Genomic DNA, 18,782 nt, shown 5'->3' on the forward strand with positions numbered 1-18,782 from the left:
TAATTCGTGCGGCTACACCCTGAGATTGTATTTAGCAACGCAAAATCATCCTCGGTGAATGAAGAAACGAAACGTACCTATTGGCAAAAATCACGCGAGGAATCGCTTGCGCATTAACCCTCCCAATCATTTTGTGGATAATATACATTGTTGGGATGTGAAATAAGAATAGTAGTTCTAGTCCCACTAGTTCTGTTGACAGGACTACTGGCACTTTTCTTCTGGGAATCGTAAATCCCATTTGTTCTATTAACAGAACAAATGGGATTTATGATTCCCAGTAGATCTGTCGTTTCTGTCCGATTATTCCCACTAGTTCTGTTGTATTACGTATTTCCTTCCCATTAGGTTCGCTACATACATAATGTTTGAATTGCCCCTTTGGTGTACCTTACATCACCTCGCATTTTCACAAACGCAGCCTCTGAAGAAGCACTTGAACTTCGTTTTCGGTTCACGCAGCCCATTTTTTGACTAATTTAGGTAGATCTCTCCATACTACAAATTTGATTATAAACTGATTGTCTGGTCTTCCACAGAACCTTACACACTTCGGAACAACTACTCTTCACATCATTTTTTTGTGACAAATGTATCTCATCCATTTAATCTTATAAGATTTAAACTCCAACAGTACGACATAATATTGACATAATAAATAAATATTTCCTTTCCAGACATGCCAGTCCCACAATTCCTATCAACACCACTAACACTCCACGAAATAGCTGAACAATACTGGGACCTTAAGGCTTACCCAACACAATACGTCTTCTCTCTTCTCGCATTGATCTCTGATGACAAGTTAGAGAGGGACAAATGTATAGAGCTCAGTTCACCTGAAGGGCAAGAGGACTGGTTGAACTATTGTAGGAGACCCAGACGGACCATTCTTGAGGTGAGTGTTGTAACAAGGCATACACGGTACAAACGCTATACCCTGTAGATTAACCACCATTGTTCTCTACAGGTTCTGCACGACTTCCACAAAACTGCAACAAAATTAACCATCGAAGTTCTCTTCGAGCTGTTCTCTTCAATCAAGCCGCGCTCCTTCTCAATAGCCAGCACCAACAGTGTACAACAGGGACGGTGTTTAGACTTACTTGTAGCTGTCGTTAAATATTACAGCAAGTTGAAAAAACCTAGGTAAGCAGGTCACCTCTAGAAGGTTTAGGCAATAGCATGCTAGTTCAATGCGCCTTGGTGACTTCACCACCTTTTCACCACTATGTTTTTCTTTCATCATATTGAGAGGTGTTGCTTATAAACATTCACAAATATATGTAACTTAGAAATTAAAGTCATGGTAAAATATATAATCTAGTACGATGTTAATAACAATTTCAGTTAATAAAAACAACAACAAAATAAGGACCACGGTCTGAAACATGTCGAGCAAAAATTCGACTTAAAGTCTATACGCATAACAGTGAAAGTGTTGAATCAAACAGTTTGGAAAAAATGTATACTAAAATATAGGATATGCCAGTGTATATCCTAAATTTTACTATAAATTTTTTCAAAAAGGAAAACAGTCTACATAACGAAAAATCAATAACCGGGTCAACAGTAAAATTCTGAAAGAGCAATCAATTCCATGTTCCTGCCAGTATCAAATCTTCTTTTTCACCTCATTCGAAATCTGCGCGCAAAAGCGTTTTTTTGCACGCTAGCGTGGAAAAGATTTTTGAAACTCGAACTTTACGATGGACTGTGGTGCACTTAACTTTTTCTTTCGATGAAAAAAAAACCAAATGACACGTTCAACTACGCGATTTGTTGTACATTATTTATGTAATCAGTATGAAAACACGATTCCTAAACATTTTCACGATAGAAAACAACACAAACTTACCTCGAAAATTTTCAAGAATACCGCTGTATTCAATAGGTACTATATATACCAATGATTTTTTAAATATAAAGAACACATACATATAGTATACGATATACATTTTTCAAATGGCTTAAATTTCGCTTGTAAAATATGTAATAAATTCTGAAATAAAGCCAGTGCGGCAGGGGCTCGGCCCAAGCAAAATGAACCGTATTATAAAATAGTACGGGAAAAAATTGAGTTCGAGATTGAGTATCGATTCTTAAATATTCGTTAGGTTAGTAGGTTTCTTATTCAAAAAAGATGTTAATAACGTCAGGTCAGTAGAAACACGGTAATTTCAATTGGAAATTAACAAGAGCCGAGTAGCAAAATGTTGACGAACGCGAAGACTGGTGACACAAATTAACGGTGGTGCGTTCAGCAGGGACCTTGAAGATACCATGTCCGCGCAAACTATGAACTCTCTTATTTCCCCAATTCCCCACACGTAGAAATACTCAAACCCCCAAATGAGTTATTTTACAACTCCATTCCCCACAAAATCCCCAATAATATTTTTAATTCCCCAGACATTTCATTAAGTAGCCTAAAATCGCCTTTTCCTATTTCAAACATTGCCTAAACATCGCCGAGTCGCCGATCACTCGTTTACCCTCAAAGTAGCCTAAATGTACCCTTTTGGACGACTGCCGCGTCTATGCTGTTCCCATATCACGACTATCTGTCGTGACTTTGTTGTTTATTTTATTGTTGAACGACTATCGGTTCACGGCAGCCGCCTTGTCGTTTGCACGACAGAATCATTTGAAACTGCGATTATCTGTCGTCACATTTTTTATCGTAACGTTTTATTTATTTGTCATGAAAGTCTGTCGTCGTAACGTCAAAAAAATCGTGAACGACAGTTAATCGTGTTGTACATACTATATGTGAACAACTTCATTTAAATATACAAGTCACGACACTTTAAATTGTACGACTATCTGTCGTCACGACATAATGGGTACACGCCCTTAGTCTCGCGTGTTCGACTGTACGCGCAAAGTCTGACGTCATCAGAGTTAATCTTCAATATTTCAGATTGGGATTATGCTCAAATTGGCTAAAGAGCTTGCAGCCAGGAGATCGAGTCTACGGATGGATCAAGAAGGGGACGTTGGTCTTTCCTGAGGACAGTGTAAGTTTTCTTTTTTTTTCATCTGATCCAACGTGGTAACCGGAACCTGTATATATTCTTGCATTTAGAATACATTTTGTTTCTTGTGCCTGTGTTTGAGGTATTACTATCTCTTGGACAAGCTACGACCACGGCCTATTAAATAAAGTCATTTTTGGACTTAGGTCTTTCGAAAGGCGAGTATTTGCCGTATAACAGAGTTGGCGGTCACTATAAAGTTGTATAATACAAAGTGGACTCACACTATGGACTCATTCTGAACCGCTATGAGTGCCATAGCGGCAATGAGATAAGGTGTATAGATTGGTTATGGAAAGGTCATATTATTTTAACCAAACAAGGTAGTGGTGAAAAGTGCCCCCGACATTAAAACAGACTAATTGATTCTGACATAATCAATTAGTCTGTTACAGTTAGGCTCAAGTCACACTGGCGCAGAGTCGAAGCGTCGCGACGCGTCATGTTTTTCGCCTATAGCATATTCATCTCTATTTTCCCATTATTAAGGTACAAATTTGTATTATGCAAATATAGAGTCGCGCGTCGATGCTTGGTTACTTGAGCGCAGTGAGGCGTCAGACACAGACCACAATGTGATCCGAGCGCACTAATGCGAGCGACGTCGCGCGTCCCCAAGCGTTGTAGTTGAAAAACAGGACGCAACGCGACGCATCAACTCTGCGCCAGTGTAGTTGAGCCGTAGTGTACGGGGGTAGGTGGTCCTCGCGACGTCGGCTCGGACCACGGAAGTATTTATGTGGTCTGTGGCTCGGAGGCTTGCAAGTACACTTCAGGCGCGCTAGATGGGGTTGACACGCTACAGTTTCTACATGAGGCCTTTGGTAATGCATATCATTTTGCCCATATACATTTTTATGTTGGTGAGTACTTTGATGCTTGTTCTAGGTCACACCGCACATCCTCATAGGTCCTGGTACAGGCCTTGCCCCATTAAGAAGTCTTCTCCAGGAACGCGTACAACAAAACACAGCGACTAAACACAATATGCATTTATTCTTTGGATGCCGATATAGAAACAAGGACTTCCACTGTAGAGAAGAATTAGAGGAGTATGAAAAAGAAGAAAAATTATCACTGTATTGCGCTTTTTCGAGGGATCAAGAGAATAAAGTGTAAGTTATAATTAAGTTTTTTTTAATAAAATAGGAATGTCATCTCATCGTATCGATGGCACACAACTGTAATACTTGCCATGGTGGGGAAAGGGCTATTATCACGCTGAATAAGTTCCTAACGCACATTCAGATTGCTAATGTGTTCGCGGACAATTTGTCTCAACTCATAACTGCAATAGCACGCTATATAAATTGTAATTATTATAAAACTAGGTAATCTTGTATTATATATTTCCAATTATTGTGCCTCATTTTATTGTGTTACAATTGTTTTGTTATATTTAAGATATCATTATTGTATCAAACTTAATTTATCTTGCTGGACGTTTGAGTTAACCTGTAAGTCCACAAGAGTCTTATAATAAATAAATAAAAGGATTTGCCAATCGGCGTAAGGTAAAGTACTCGCCGATTGATGCACAGGGCGCGCCAGACGACGATGATGAGCCTTCGAATTATATTTTTCCAATTTTTCTGAAATTTTTCGCGTGCCTTATTCCAGCGTGACCATGGTAGAGTCTTTGAAATTTGACTAGTCAGAAAAAAAGACGAAGAAAATTAGATTTAGTCGGTCTGTCGTTCAGAAGTTACAAGGGTATCTTACTCTCCACGCTGGAATAAGCTTATTCAAGCGGCACCCTTTCTCAATCTCGAGAAACACAACACCTAGCTTAGATCTAATTACACTAAAAAAAGTCGTGATTTAGTCGGTTCTGGGTGCAATCAGATCTAAGATAGGCGCTGTGGTTCTCGGGATATAAAAATGGTGCCGCCGGAATAACCTTATTCCAGCGTGGACAGTAAAACACTTTAATAACTTCAAAACGGCGTAACGACTACATCTAATTTATTACGACTAGAACCGACTAAATCACGACTTTTTTACTGTAGTCAGATCTAGGCTAGGTGTTGTGGTTCTCGAGATTAAGAAATGGTGCCGCTGGAATAAGCTTGTTCCAGCGTGGACAGTAAAACACCCTTATAACTTTTGAGAGGCGGACCGACTAAAGTAAGTTTTTTTGCGACTAGAACCGACTAAATAGCGACTTTTTTCTGGCTAGCAAAATTTCAAAAACTCACCCCTGGTCTCGCTGGAATAAGACACGCAAATTTTTCCTGTATAATTTCCACTCTTTGTTCGCAAAATTACTCAACCCTGTAGAATTCAGATAAGCAGGCAACTTTACAGCTGTGTTCAAGTCTCTACAGCTTCGCCTCCACTAAATCCGAGTCACCTATAAACCTCACAGTTTTGAAACTATTTAGTATTTAACAAATCACTATTTATTTACAGTTACGTCCAACACAAAATAGCTGAAAACGCCTCAACTCTATGGCATTTGATAGTAACAGAAAACGCCTACATCTTTCTCTCTGGGAACGCAAAGAACATGCCTGACAATGTCCGTGACGCATTTGTTGAAGATGTTTTCTGTAAGATTGGTGGACTTAGTAAAATTGATGGGAAGAGCATGTTGCAGAGTTTGGAGAACTGTAATCGAATGCAGGTGGAAACTTGGTGACGGTGGAGACTTTTGTATCAAAGGAATATTTTTAGGGTAGATAGAATGATAGTTAAAAATTATTCGCTACACATTACAGGGTACAAGTAGTGACTGATGAGAATGTAATTTATATTAAGAAGAATACTGATTTTTCATGTAAAATAGTGATGGACATAACATTAATACGAGGAATAAACATAAACTAGCTGTTCTTAGGGGTCGTTTTCACAAAGTTAAAAAATCATTTAAGGGGCACTGCTATAATAAGATTTCGGTTAATATTCAGAATTTGCCGGATAATATAATTACACCACAGCTTCTGTATGCTTTGATGACATTCTCTAGCCCTTTCAGTTGTTTCTACCAAAGATAGTTTTAAGTATTTTAGATAACATGAACTATAGTCTGTCTTTTTTGGTAACGCTTATTCAGCCCATTATTCGTCCGTTTGCTGGCCACAGGTTCATTTGAATTGTCAATCTTTGTAAGTTCATACATACATACACTGCATTTAGAACTAAGTCTATTAAAATATAAAGAGGAGACATATTTTAAAGTTTTTCAATTTTTAAAGAATCAATAAAAATTGATTTCGACACTAGTAGGCCAACTGTCAAAATAGGAAAGAAAAAGGCAGTAACGCAATTAGTAATCATTAGAACGTCGTAACATTCACAATTCAGACATTTTTGGCAAGATTTTACCTACTTTCACAATTTATCGATAAAATTGTCGACAACATCTACATGACTTTTTAAAATTTTACGAAAACTGGCAACCTTGCATGTTATTTTGCTCCGTCGCTCGTCAAATTAGACTATAATATCTAATTACTAAATTAAAGAGCAACCCCTAGATGTCTTATTGTTTACAGGAGAATCAGCCTTACGAATGGGTAGTAGTATTAAATTATTACATTAACGACTTCTTCGAAATGTTTTACCTAAGAAATAAAGACATTTTTAATTGAGAATGGAATATTTTACTATTTCGGAAGTATAAATTTTTTAATTAGTCGAGTTTTTGTATATATTTTATTTTATATATTTTTATGCCATTTTGATTCTTAGAAATTCTCGGGTGCGAGGGTATTCAGAATGATTGTAAACATTCAAAGCTGATAAAATGCGTTGTTAAATTATATATTTATTTTTTATTGTTTCGGGTGGTAACGCAATTATATCAACAGCCGGTATAATCATGATGATTTATGGTGAAATTAGATGACACAAAGAGTAACCAGTAAAAAGGCTTTTCTCTGACCAAGAAATTTTATTTTAATAATTTACTATCTTAATATATAATCTTATCATTTACTTATTGTACATTGAAGTCATGCGCGATACAAGTTTTTCCTTAAACTGTACATGCGCACTCGCAGGAAAGCTTGAATATAGAAACGTTCTTTATTTTTATACCCATAATAAAAATATAAAAAGTGGTATGTCAAACTAACAAAATTCTTCTTCATCTTCTTCTTTTTGCTTATTTGCGGTGCCCTTTGATTGATAGCGTTTGACCGTTTGTCCATCTTTATCCCCATGACACACGTTAAGAAAAAAGTAATTAAATAATAATGGTTTTCATGTTACAAACACTAACTACTACTAGGCAGTCCCCATAGCTTAAGGTTGCCAGCATCGCGTTTCCGCTCTGGCGGTTCTTTGTCCTCGCAAGCAAATGCCACTAGGTAGCGGGACGGATGCCATGCTACAGTGAACGTTGCTGCTTGGACCGGGATCTCTGCTACTTTTTCGCCTGAAAATAATAATTATAATTTTTATACAAGGTGTAAAAAGATCCTTAACGACAATTAAAAATTAAGAAGAATTACGTATTCTTCTTAATTTTTGCAGTAGACAAAGTTGCAGTGGACAGACCCGCATTTAAATTAAAACCTTTCTGGTAAATAACCATAATTGTGAAGTTATAAATACTTGATTGTTTAACATAATACCTGTTTCTGTGTCACCAATATCAATGACATGATCTTCGCTAGCCGAAGCGAGCAGTCTGCCGTCGAAGCTGAAGGACAACGTTCGTACAGGCCATTCTAACCTAAACAAAAAAGCAATAAAGATAAATTATTTAACAGAGTATAATTATGTACTTAAAGGTAAATACGCTAAACGGGTAATTTTCGGGTTAGTTTTCTCTACCTATGTTCGGTGTCATCATAGAGTATTATAAGCATTGACTTACAAATAAATGGACGACGGGTTTAATACAAAAACCACGAAAAAAATGTCCCAAGTCAACCTATTTAAACGTAGTGACATGTAAAGGAATATGAAAAATCTAAAACGTTGAATTTAAATTGTAATGTCATCGCAGTACTGTCTAATTCTGCTTGCTTCGCTGTCAGTCGAACAAACGAAGACTAAAGCGTGAATGACGCTCTGTATACGATTTTAACGCCCTACAAGTTCGGACACTTTTTGCGCGGACCCGACGTCCATATAATTGTAAGTCAATGATTATAAGTATAATATTCGAGTGTAGTATCCTGAAATATTATTTTCACCTAACTAGCTCGTAAAGGCTTTCTTTCTCATTAGAAACAATGGACTGTGTTGCACCTAACTTTTTCTTTCAATGAAAACAAAATCATAGTGCCACGACCAACTACGCGATTGAAATAATAACAAAATAAAATCTCTCTTTATTGCCTCCAAAATAAACAAAATGAAATTACAAAAAAAAACCTTAAAAAAGCAACTACACTGAAGATACAACGTAAATATTTTTGGTATTAGAAATTTTTATTAAAGGAGGTGTCCCAGTTGGTGCTGCTCCTGTTCAGGACAGTCGCAGCGCTGGTTTTCATTTGTCGTACATTATTTATGTAATATAAATCCATTGGTATATTTTAATCTTATTATTGGTGACATTAAATTGACAACGATAACTAATTTTGTTTATTAAATTATTTTAATTCGTCGAAGAACTAAACTAATTTGTTATAGTTCAACTGTTTTTCTTTCATCTACCATTTTCCTCGCTATAGTGAGGTGAAAAGTGTGTTGCGTCTCGTGCCTTGAAACCTTCGCTACGCTCAGGATTCTATTTTTGACCCACTCGCTTCACTCGTGATTCAATCTTAGAATCCGTCGATTGCTCAGGTTTCAATACAACCACTCGCGTTAATTAAAGAACAACTTTGCCGCCTTGCATAACAAATAACTATTATTATTTCATGAGAAATGCTCAAATACTTATTATATTAAAAATTGCCACCAAAATTAGACAGATAAAACTAACCTGAAAATTAGTAAAGTAAAGTAAAGTAAAGTATTTATTGCTTCCATGTGTTACATAGGTCTTAAAATTTACATACATAGTGTCAACATGACCCTGTTAAGGCGCCGCAATTAAAAGTATAATAAGAAAATAAAAATAAAACATAATAAGAACTTAACAATTTTTTCTAAGACAACTTATATAACTAACAAAATGTAAAAACTAGTAATTAAAACAATAATTGAAAAAAAAATATATTAATTAATTATACTTCAAAAAACTCTTTTAAACTGTAATAACATTTTTTTATCAAATGTGCTCTAAGCTGTTTATTAAATAAATTAGTCTGCGATTTGGATGAAATTGTATTGGGGAGTTTATTGAAAATTTTAATTGCCATTACAAATGGTCCTGAGCTGTGCATATTTGATTTCGAGCTAGGTAGCGCAAGTCTATTTCCATGTCTGAGGTTCATCGGCTGAGTGTATGTGTCTTTTGCTCTGGTGAATAAGTGTATGTTATTGTTAACAAATTTGCATATTTCTAAAATGTATAATGATGGTACAGTTAAAATATTTAATTTAATGAAATGTGGCCTGCAGCTGTCCAATGGGTCGGCGTTTACCAGTATTCTTATACATTTTTTTTGCAGAGTGAACAAGCGCAAAGCATCTGTGCTATTGCCCCACAAAACTACACCATAGCTCAGCCAAGCATAAGCATAGTAAGCAGCAGTTGCTGTTTTTATGTCCGTGGTTCTCTTCAGTTGCAGCAATACATAACTAAATCTACTGAGTTTTCCTGAGATATTATTAATGTGTTGTTTCCAGTTTATATTTGTGTCAATTGTTATTCCAAGTAAGTTAAAAGTATTCACTGTTTCTATTGGAGTGTTATTCATTGTAAAATTTATATGCGTGGAGTGGAGTGGAGTCTTTTGATGTTGATGTCTTGTTTATTTATTTATTTATTTATTTATTTATTTATTCATTTAACATTTGTAGCTTTACAGATAAATCCAAATCGCTACAAACAAAAACAAGATATAATCAAATATATATAATCAAATAACATACAAACAAATAAACATAATACAGTTCACAGGATTGAACTCACAGGCATCATTGGTTCAAACACTTTCCTGCATTCAGACATCAGACATCCAATCGTGCTGTCAAACAAATCAGAGTGTGGTGCCGCCTCGAGAACGGAGTTGAGGAGCGTGATGGCGCGCAGCACCGGTGTGTTTCGGTGTGCCTGCGTGATGATTACCCAAACGTTTCATAATAACTGGGTGACTCATGTTTGACGACCTCCGTGGTTGCGTGGCTTGCAAACTACTTTTCGTGGTGTCGCCATCTCTGAGGCCCTGGACTCGATCCCGTAGAAAATAATTTTTGTATATTGTCTCGGGTGTGGGTGTTTGTGGTACCGTCGTTGTTTCCGATTTCCACAACACTAGTGCTTTAGTTATCCACTTTGGAGTCAGAGCAGCGTATGTAATGTTGCCTAATACGTTTTTTTTATTTATGTCAACTCGTAACCATGGAGCGTGCGATTGTCAACCCGTGAGCATGACACTTGCAACAGTTTGGAAATGTCGGGAAAATAATATTGTTTAGAAACCTGTAGCTAGTGACAATAACTTACAATTAATTAAAAAAATTTACTTAATTAAATATAGGACTTTACGAAATTGTAATTTTATTTTACGTTATTGCATTTTCACTATATTTTGTGTTTATTATTATTTTTACTTATACATTTTATATTGCTTATAATAACTAATATTGTTTATATTAGACAATTACTTAATCTCTTCACATTCCTTTTCAAGTTGTCGTAAATGATTAAATTCTATTTCCTTTCGATCATCGGGGGACCAGACGTAGGCTGGGGTTCCACCCCCATGTGGAAATTCCAAGGATTCACACGAAGCGTTTCGCTTCCACAATTTATATGGCGAACGGCTATGAGTGAATTTCCCTGCCCACAGATTTGTTCCCCGAACGGTACAATCTGGGTCTTTTCAAGGCGAGAGTGAATAGGCATTATTTATGTGTGCTCCATCGTCGAGTTCATCGTCACTTTCCATCAGGTGAGATGGAAGTCAAAAGCGCACTGATTTTTTATAAAAAAAAAATTATATAAAGTAGGATTCTTTGCCAAATTTCTCGGATAAAATTGTAAGTAACATCACGTTGCCATGCTTTGCCAGGATGCAACACCACGTTACTGTATACTTTTCCTACACAAGTAGGAAAATTCATACTAACCTCGAGAAAACTCGTAAGCAAGCCAGCTCCTCATTGTCCCAGAGCGAAACGAGCGCGTCAGCCGAGCCGGTTGCGAAGTAGCGCCCTGTAGGGTCATGCTCGATGCAAATGCATGTGCCAGGGTGCGCCTTTAGCACTGTCTGCAGTTCTAGGGAGGGGTAGCTGGAGACAAAATGTAACATTGTGATTGCATGTTGGTCAAAATATCTATGTGGTGACCAAAAGTTAAGTAAAGTGTGTTAAACTCCACAAAACGTGTGTAATTAGCCAAAATTTTAGACATAAAACGAAATATGGCATTTAAACTACTTTCTACCAAGGGCGAGCTCCCATTATGTCGTGACGACAAATAGCCGTGCAGTTTAAAGTGTCGTGTATGTCAACACGATTACGACTGTCGAGACAATGGGAAGAGCTAAAACGACAGCCGTCAGACTATAAATAAAACGTCACGACAGATAATCCAGCTTCAAACGATTATATCGTGCAAAAGATCAAGGCGGCTACCGTGAACCGATAAATAGTCGTCACGCGCTATCTAATGGAAACAGCTAGACACAGTTGTTGAACGATAAAATAAACGTCCACGACACAGTCACGACAGAAGTCGCGATATGGGAACAGGAGGCTAGACGCGACAGTCGTCTCACGATAAATAAAATAACGCACACACTCAACTTAGCCCCGCACTAGGGAAACCCTTTTTTTTTTACGGGGGGGAAATCTTTATGGATACCCCTGAGCCCAGGGAGACTCAGGGGTTATGTGGGGACTCTCCCTCCACACTGGAAGGCCTACCGTACTAAAACCCCCCCGGGTTTCCCTCTCGCCGGTTGAGTCAGCGCCGTGGGATCAGTGAACATTCACCACGACGCCGCCCGGCCGCCCTAGCTTGCGCCAGGGCTCCCGCGCGAACGGAGGGACGAGTCGGTTGTCCTCCGACCCGACCCCCAGACGAGTGAGGCCGTGCAATGCAGGCTCCGGAGTCGCACTAGGGAAACCCTGTGCCGCATGTGCCATGCACACACACATAGACAACCACAAATTATACCCAAACTCACGAAATAAATAAATGTAGATCAGATATTTTTCCCGGCCCGGGAATCGAACCTGGGACCTCCACGTGGCAGTTCGGCATGGTAACCGTTCGGCCACGGAGGCAGTTAAATATAATAAATAAAACGTTACGACATAATGGGAATGTGCCCTAATTATCCGTCATACTTTTGACTAGTGTTGCAACAGACTTCTGCTTCTGGTTCTGCTTCCGCAATATTTATAACGGAACTTTAAAAAATAATTTGCGACGGACCAGGCGCTTGTACGGATTACTTGGCGGTGTAGCGCCCGTTTTTTCAATAGTTTTGTGTTGTGTAATAATTGCACTTAAATTATGAAACCAAAAACAATCCCCGTTGGGTTCTTTATAGTATTTACACTTCCGCTTCCGTTTCCGTTAAGATTTACTTTTGATATGTTTCCGTTATAACACTTCTGTTGCATCACAACTTTTCACATAAAGTAGTAATAGCTGTGAAATTAGTTAAGTGTTCAGAGATTGTATTTTATTTTATTAAAGGGAAACAAAAATAGTCATAAAACGGGTAGGTTGTGTAGGATACAACATCCATTACAACCATTAGGCCTGAAGTTTCACAATCAGATACAATTTGTCAAAATTTACTAGATAAAACAATATGAATAATACTTTGACATTGACAACAATTTTACTGTAATTAAATGTAACTGCAGCATAAAGGCGTTTTAATAATATTTATTAAAGTAAATACTGACTACTTTTAGGCCTTGACATTGTGCTAATATTGACATTTGACTGTCAGTGTGGTGTTTACCTTAGAGGATGGAAAAAAATATTCCATAGTCTAAGGGTGTTTACAGTAAAAGAAATGAGTACTTCAATATTCCACAATATGTCAAGCGTCAAAATAACTGGTCAACCTCGAGTATACTCACGTCATAATATGCACACAGCCAAGCCCATTTGTCAAGTAGAAAAGATCCGAGGAGAGATTCCACGAGATCTCATTCACTTCAAAATTGAACTGCTCTTCATTGACCTGAAAAATATGTGATTGAATTTTTCCATTTGAAATAATTTCCTTATATTCGTATTCACGCCCTTGGATACAATTTGGGGTAGGCAGAGACATTCTTCCTACTCTACATTTGAGGATGTGTCCAGAGGGGGAAAAACATGACATAATGTACAACCCAACTGAAATATCTATGACCTTGACTCCACTTCCCCTTCATCTCTTGTCACTACATCCATCCTCACCCACTGCATACCCTTGAAGTCACTTATTTATTTTTCCGCTCTGGTGGCATAGTTGCCAACATTTTCAAGAGTAAATTTGTTACAGATTGACATAATATATTTTTTCGTCATGTTATAAAAATGTTAATAAAATAAATACACTCACAACTTTATAAGTCTTAGTATCAATAAAAGAGATCAAATCCTCCTTATTTCCCACAGCTATGGTGCTCCCATTTGGTGACCATGCTATATTGATGTTCTCGCCTTTGGTGGGTATTGTTGCTGCACATTTGTGTGTCCTGTTATTTAATTGTCAATATAATTATCTAAGAGACTGTAAATACAAAACAATGACAAACCACCAGATAAGGAAGCCACAATGTACAATTTTTGCATTCTCTACCAGTCAACTGGAGAGCTGAGTTCAGATTAAATAATAGGGGTGCATAACATGACAAATAAAAACAGATAAATAACGCACAAATAAATCAAAATGTATAAATAACAATGATCATTATTTATATCCTATACATAACTTAACTATAAACAATCTATATATCTGCCGTCCACTAACCCAAACTGGTTGAAAATGGTCAAATATATTATGATTTAAATTGCAAAAAATAGAGCACTAAATTCTTTTTTAAAAACAGTTAACATTTAATTAAGTTGTTCAACTTATCGGAACTTACCCTAAGTATGCATAGCTGAAATATCATTAAAAACAATTGCAATATTCTAAAACTGGGTTGTACGATACACGATCGTACATTTTGCAGGATCAGCATGTTATGCCATTGACCGCTATTTAGGTTAATGCACTACGGAATGCACTTTAGTTATAAAACTCACTTGCTCGCCATCGCACATTCATCTATCAGTTATCATTTAAGCAGTTCGTTTAGCAATAAACTTCTAAATCCTATCAGACTTATCATTGAAAGGTGAACAAACCGTACATCTTTATGGTCCTTCGAGCCGGATCCTCGCGTGTGTAATTTTCGTAAAAATCTAACGTGAATTCGCCGCACGAGGATAGTGCATAAAATTGCAGTAACAATATCAGTGCAACGTGGAATAACATCTACTAAACACATCATCATCATCAGCTATCAGAATTATCAGATTATCAGCAGCAGTATCAGCTATCCGTCGTATCAGAAATCATCATCAGAAATCAGTATCAGAATTCATCATCAGTAATCAGCATCAGTAATCAGCAAGTCATCAGCATCAGTACATCAGCATCAGTACATCAGCATCAGTACATCAGCATCAGTAGATTATCAGTTTAGCTTTGTGTGTTTTTGGAGATCTTTGTTGGTAGCGAATCGGTTTCTCCGGCCTCCCACCAGCGGGTCTCACCGGGGAATTGAGAAGGCGCACATACCTACAAGGGTCCTATAAATACACAGCTAAAACAACAGTATATATCTAGCATTTCTAAAAGATAAAATCAATTATGGAGAATTCAATTGAAAAACAAATTCTGCGAATGCATAACATTGAGAGAATTCTCATAAATTTCAAAAAGGATGGGCCTGAACGGAAGACCTATTCAAATGTTAACAGAAGAATTAGCATGCTCTCTATGTATTGGAAGGAATTTGAGAGCAGTCATACGCAACTGATCGATTATCAAGATGTCGGTCACGTGTACTTCCGCCATAATTGGTATGAAGTTACGAAAAAGTTCTACAATGAATTATCAAAATATCTACATCGTTACTCATTATACACTGAAGATCAGACATCCCACTCTAAACCTGCCGCACCCCAATTGGAAATGTTGTCTAATTTACAAGGATTTCCAAAACTAGAAAGTAGTGAAAGCGCTTGTGGTTTTTTATGATATCTCAAAAAATTCTTTTGTCTCTTAGCCACATTTTAGTTACCGGGCGGCAGATATACAATGCATACACATATAATATATTTATAAATGTCAGACTAATGTGAAGCAGATTGAGACTCCAACATTATACTACTATTCTTGACTTTATCAATGCAAATCTTGAGACAACATGTTTCTTAATCAAGCATTACAGTTTAATATGTTACCAGAGAGGAAAAGCGAGAAAACTGTTTTGTTAGATCAAATGGTTTAGGTATTTACTATTAAATAATGGTCTCACAAAAAATACACGATACACCTAAGTAGAGATGCGCCGAGTACTCGATTGCTACTCGTACTCGGCCAAATAACTCGGTTCATGAGAAGAGTACTTGGTTAAAATAAAGCGTTACAGCTATAGACATAATAAAGTAAAACTAACAGTATATTTAAAATAATCAATAGAGATTTATTACTAGAAATTCTAGACAATTGTAACAATTTGTAACAATTTAGTAATTTAAAAAGAAAGTTTACATTATTAATATTTAAAATTTAACAAAGGCAAGTTATGATGTAGGAATACAAGGCTTTCTGCGCGTTCAGGTAATAGTCTGTTCCTTTTTTTTTCATACACATTACCCGCTTCGGAAAATAACCGCTCGCTATACAGTGCTTGCAGGTGCACATAAAAATACTCGTGCTAACTGTGCCAGTTTTGGATACCTTGTTTTATGCCCTGCCCACCATTGGGAAGAACTCTGCTCCTGCGGCAATAAACTTTCATTGATATATCGGTAATTCTAGAGCAATGGGACTTTTAGTATCATGGCGTTCCAGTTGTAATGAACTGAGTAACTCGGCCGAGTACTTGGTTCGGCAAATATTAAACAGAGTAATATTCAGTACTCGGTTACTCGGTAAAACTTGTACTCGGCGCATCTCTACACCTAAGGATATTGTTTAAAGAATACTAATTTGTTACACGATAAAATGTGCTATATACGATCACATAACATCCTGAAAACACGCTAAAGTAAAAGTCTAAAACGAATAATTTAAGAATAAAATTTATCTTTGTAAAACTTAATTAAAGTATGTACCACCGGCTCACAGGCTCAGTATTGCCATTTACATGACCACCATGACAGACAATAAGTAGAAACTGTAGTTTAAACAACAACACCAAGCTGTAAAGACAGACAAAGCTCTCTTTTGCACTGACATTCACCTGAAGTTACTTAAGTTTTAGATCAATACCAACACACACACACATTACATCATTCTCTTCTACTCCTTGTTCCCAGGATTAGGGTTCCATTACTCGCTCCAGTAGACAGCGACGTAAAAGCGTGAGATATTGCAATTTACTATGCAAGATTCTATGTATCTAGTATCTCGTGCTTTACGTCGACTTCGCGTAAGACCCTTCAAATCACTAGCTAAGTGCCTGTTGCTAAGTGTACAGCCATCAGCATAAGAGCTCTGTACATATGCCTTAACAGTCATAGTGCATTTTTTAAAATATAATATCAAGTGACGGGATGAACAACTTGTGCGTCTGATGGTCACACACCTGTCCATAACTGTTGCAGTGCCACTCAGAGCTTTAAATCGCAAAGATCTGAGAGGCACTGCCACTGGGCCTGTCACCATAAGTTAACAAGAACACAATAATCCTGATATTACAACTTGGTGACAGAAAAAGGTAAGGTGGACTTCCCTGGATGAACTCTTTCACAAGGAGCTCTACTGCAACTAGTGAAATGAATAGTATGGTGTAGTAGTCTGGTGTTCGCAACTTGGCGGTTAGAAGCCTATTTAGCATGTGATAGAAGCAGTAATCATAGCAGAATAACCAGAGTATTCTCTCACCTTGTATCCCAAATCCTGACTGATTTATCACCACTGGCTGTGCTAAGCAGGTCTGGGTGTGACGCATGCCAGCACAACTGATCTACGGAGCCTGTGTGACCTCTAAATACAAAATCTTGTACCTGCAATGCGCAACGAAACACTTACACTGTTACTTTATTAACAGACACAAATTTTCTTGAAATAATATTTCGTCTGTTTAAAGGTAAAACCACATAAGTGACATTTTCCACAAGTCTTTTATTTATATAGTTGTGGCGTTTACGCTACTTAGTATAGGGATAGCTCAATGAAACAACATGTGTTTACTTCATGTACATGTGTGATACGTCCGCTCACACCACTGTCTAGTGTCGTAGTGCGGGAACGGCGGGCCGCAGTGTAACTTATATTGTCTAATGTCTATGGCACAATTATGTGCATACACTACAATAGCTATGTTAAGAAAATCACTCTTTCTGCAGGCGAAACTCAATAACAAAAAGCTATAAACTCAATAAGTTTTATCTGCAGAAAGATGGTGATTTTCTTACAGCAGATTTGGAGATTTTTTGTGGAAAATGTAACTTATGTGGTTTGACCTTTATGCAAACGATTTGAAGCATTTAAATATAATAAGAGTTGATAAGTTTATTTGTACAATAGGGGGCAAACGAGCAAACAACACTGAACAGACGCTTGATGTGCGGGAAAACATATTTCCTACGTGTTTTCCATCAAAACAGTAACCGAACACAAGCAAGTTTACAAAAAAAACATTATTCTAACCTAACTTTTACCGGCGTTGGATTTTAGACAACCAGACGTAAATTGAGCCTTACAAGGTGCATTACTCACCAGTCTATTTTTTTCCAAATTAAAAATAGCGACACTTTTATCAAAAGATCCCGAAGCAAGTCTTCTACCGTCACAAGACCAGCCAACAGAATGCACTTTCGAACTGTGAGCAATGTACTCTCGAACTACATCGTGAGTAGAAAAGTAGCTTCGCAATTCCGCCAGATCCTCTATAGGAGCCTGTGAATACTTTGGATCCTTCATATTGTTTAAAAAATTTCATGCAATTCTCTTGCTTTCGAATGTTTATTTTCCTTATAATAGTTTGGTTGGTTTTCGTTTTTTTTCCATTGGCAATGGCAAAGGCACTAATGTGCCGTACAGCCAATACTGAGAGTAATTTCTTTCTTGGATTCCATTACAAAATGTCTTCGACACTGCTTCTTAAGAAATTTAATAAGGTTTATGGCCTGCTACTACAAGAAGTTTAGGCCAACTCCTATTTTAATTTTACATATATTAGCGGAATTCGGGCGATGGCTTAGAGAGAGTGGAGATGACTCCCGCCTCGCGCCGTGTTGTTCTTGGCGCAAAGATTGTCTATTGCCATAAAGCGAGGAAATGCGGCAAGCGTGATGGGCACCTTTGATACCAAACCATCGAAGATACAAGGAAACTGTCTTATGAACCATTAAGTCTTGTTTTGTGAAAACAATATTCGCATAGTAAATGTTTTGGTTAAGCGTGAGTTGTCTATAAAAATTAACAAAATTGTTAGTGCTAATCAAGTCAGTTTCATGAAGGGATCATTGACTTGCATGGGATGACAAAATCGGTACAG

The 18,782-nt window shown here is 37.2% G+C and overlaps 2 protein-coding genes across 2 annotated transcripts in view; one reads left to right on the forward strand and one right to left on the reverse strand.

Annotated features, from left to right (window-relative positions):
• The window catches only part of LOC113232415 (NADPH-dependent diflavin oxidoreductase 1), a 13,969-nt gene extending 7,733 nt beyond the window's left edge, over window positions 1–6,236 (forward strand). The window contains exons 4-8 of the mRNA XM_026467128.1: window positions 678–898; window positions 971–1,149; window positions 2,924–3,020; window positions 3,927–4,153; window positions 5,451–6,236. Of these exons, the coding sequence (XP_026322913.1) occupies window positions 678–898; window positions 971–1,149; window positions 2,924–3,020; window positions 3,927–4,153; window positions 5,451–5,679 (953 nt within the window). The 3' untranslated portion in view covers window positions 5,680–6,236. The remainder of the gene's footprint in view (window positions 1–677; window positions 899–970; window positions 1,150–2,923; window positions 3,021–3,926; window positions 4,154–5,450) is intronic.
• An 805-nt stretch (window positions 6,237–7,041) lies between these two features.
• Window positions 7,042–18,242, reverse strand: LOC113232491 (THO complex subunit 3). The gene is made up of 7 exons (XM_026467238.1): window positions 18,002–18,242; window positions 17,165–17,286; window positions 13,622–13,757; window positions 13,152–13,255; window positions 11,178–11,339; window positions 7,619–7,719; window positions 7,042–7,419 (listed from the first exon to the last, which is right to left on the reverse strand). Exons 1-7 carry the CDS (start codon window positions 18,203–18,205, stop codon window positions 7,259–7,261), a joined length of 990 nt encoding a protein of 329 aa, XP_026323023.1. The 5' UTR covers window positions 18,206–18,242; the 3' UTR covers window positions 7,042–7,258.
• Between the last annotated feature and the right edge of the window lie 540 nt (window positions 18,243–18,782).

This window comes from Hyposmocoma kahamanoa, unplaced genomic scaffold, assembly GCF_003589595.1.
Source record: "Hyposmocoma kahamanoa isolate Upper Pololo Valley unplaced genomic scaffold, ASM358959v1 76, whole genome shotgun sequence".
Taxonomy (NCBI): Eukaryota; Metazoa; Arthropoda; class Insecta; order Lepidoptera; family Cosmopterigidae; genus Hyposmocoma; species Hyposmocoma kahamanoa.

Bases quoted from the DNA above. Each gene is read 5' to 3' on its own strand.
- LOC113232491 (XM_026467238.1), bottom strand. From the start codon at position 18,205: ATGAAGGATCCAAAGTATTCACAGGCTCCTATAGAGGATCTGGCGGAA. The intron at 11,340-13,151 runs GTGAGTATACTC...TTTTGTCTCCAG, and splicing joins GGCTGTGTGCATATTATGAC to CTACCCCTCCCTAGAACTGC. The intron at 7,420-7,618 runs GTATTATGTTAA...TATTATTTTCAG, and splicing joins TATTGGTGACACAGAAACAG to GCGAAAAAGTAGCAGAGATC.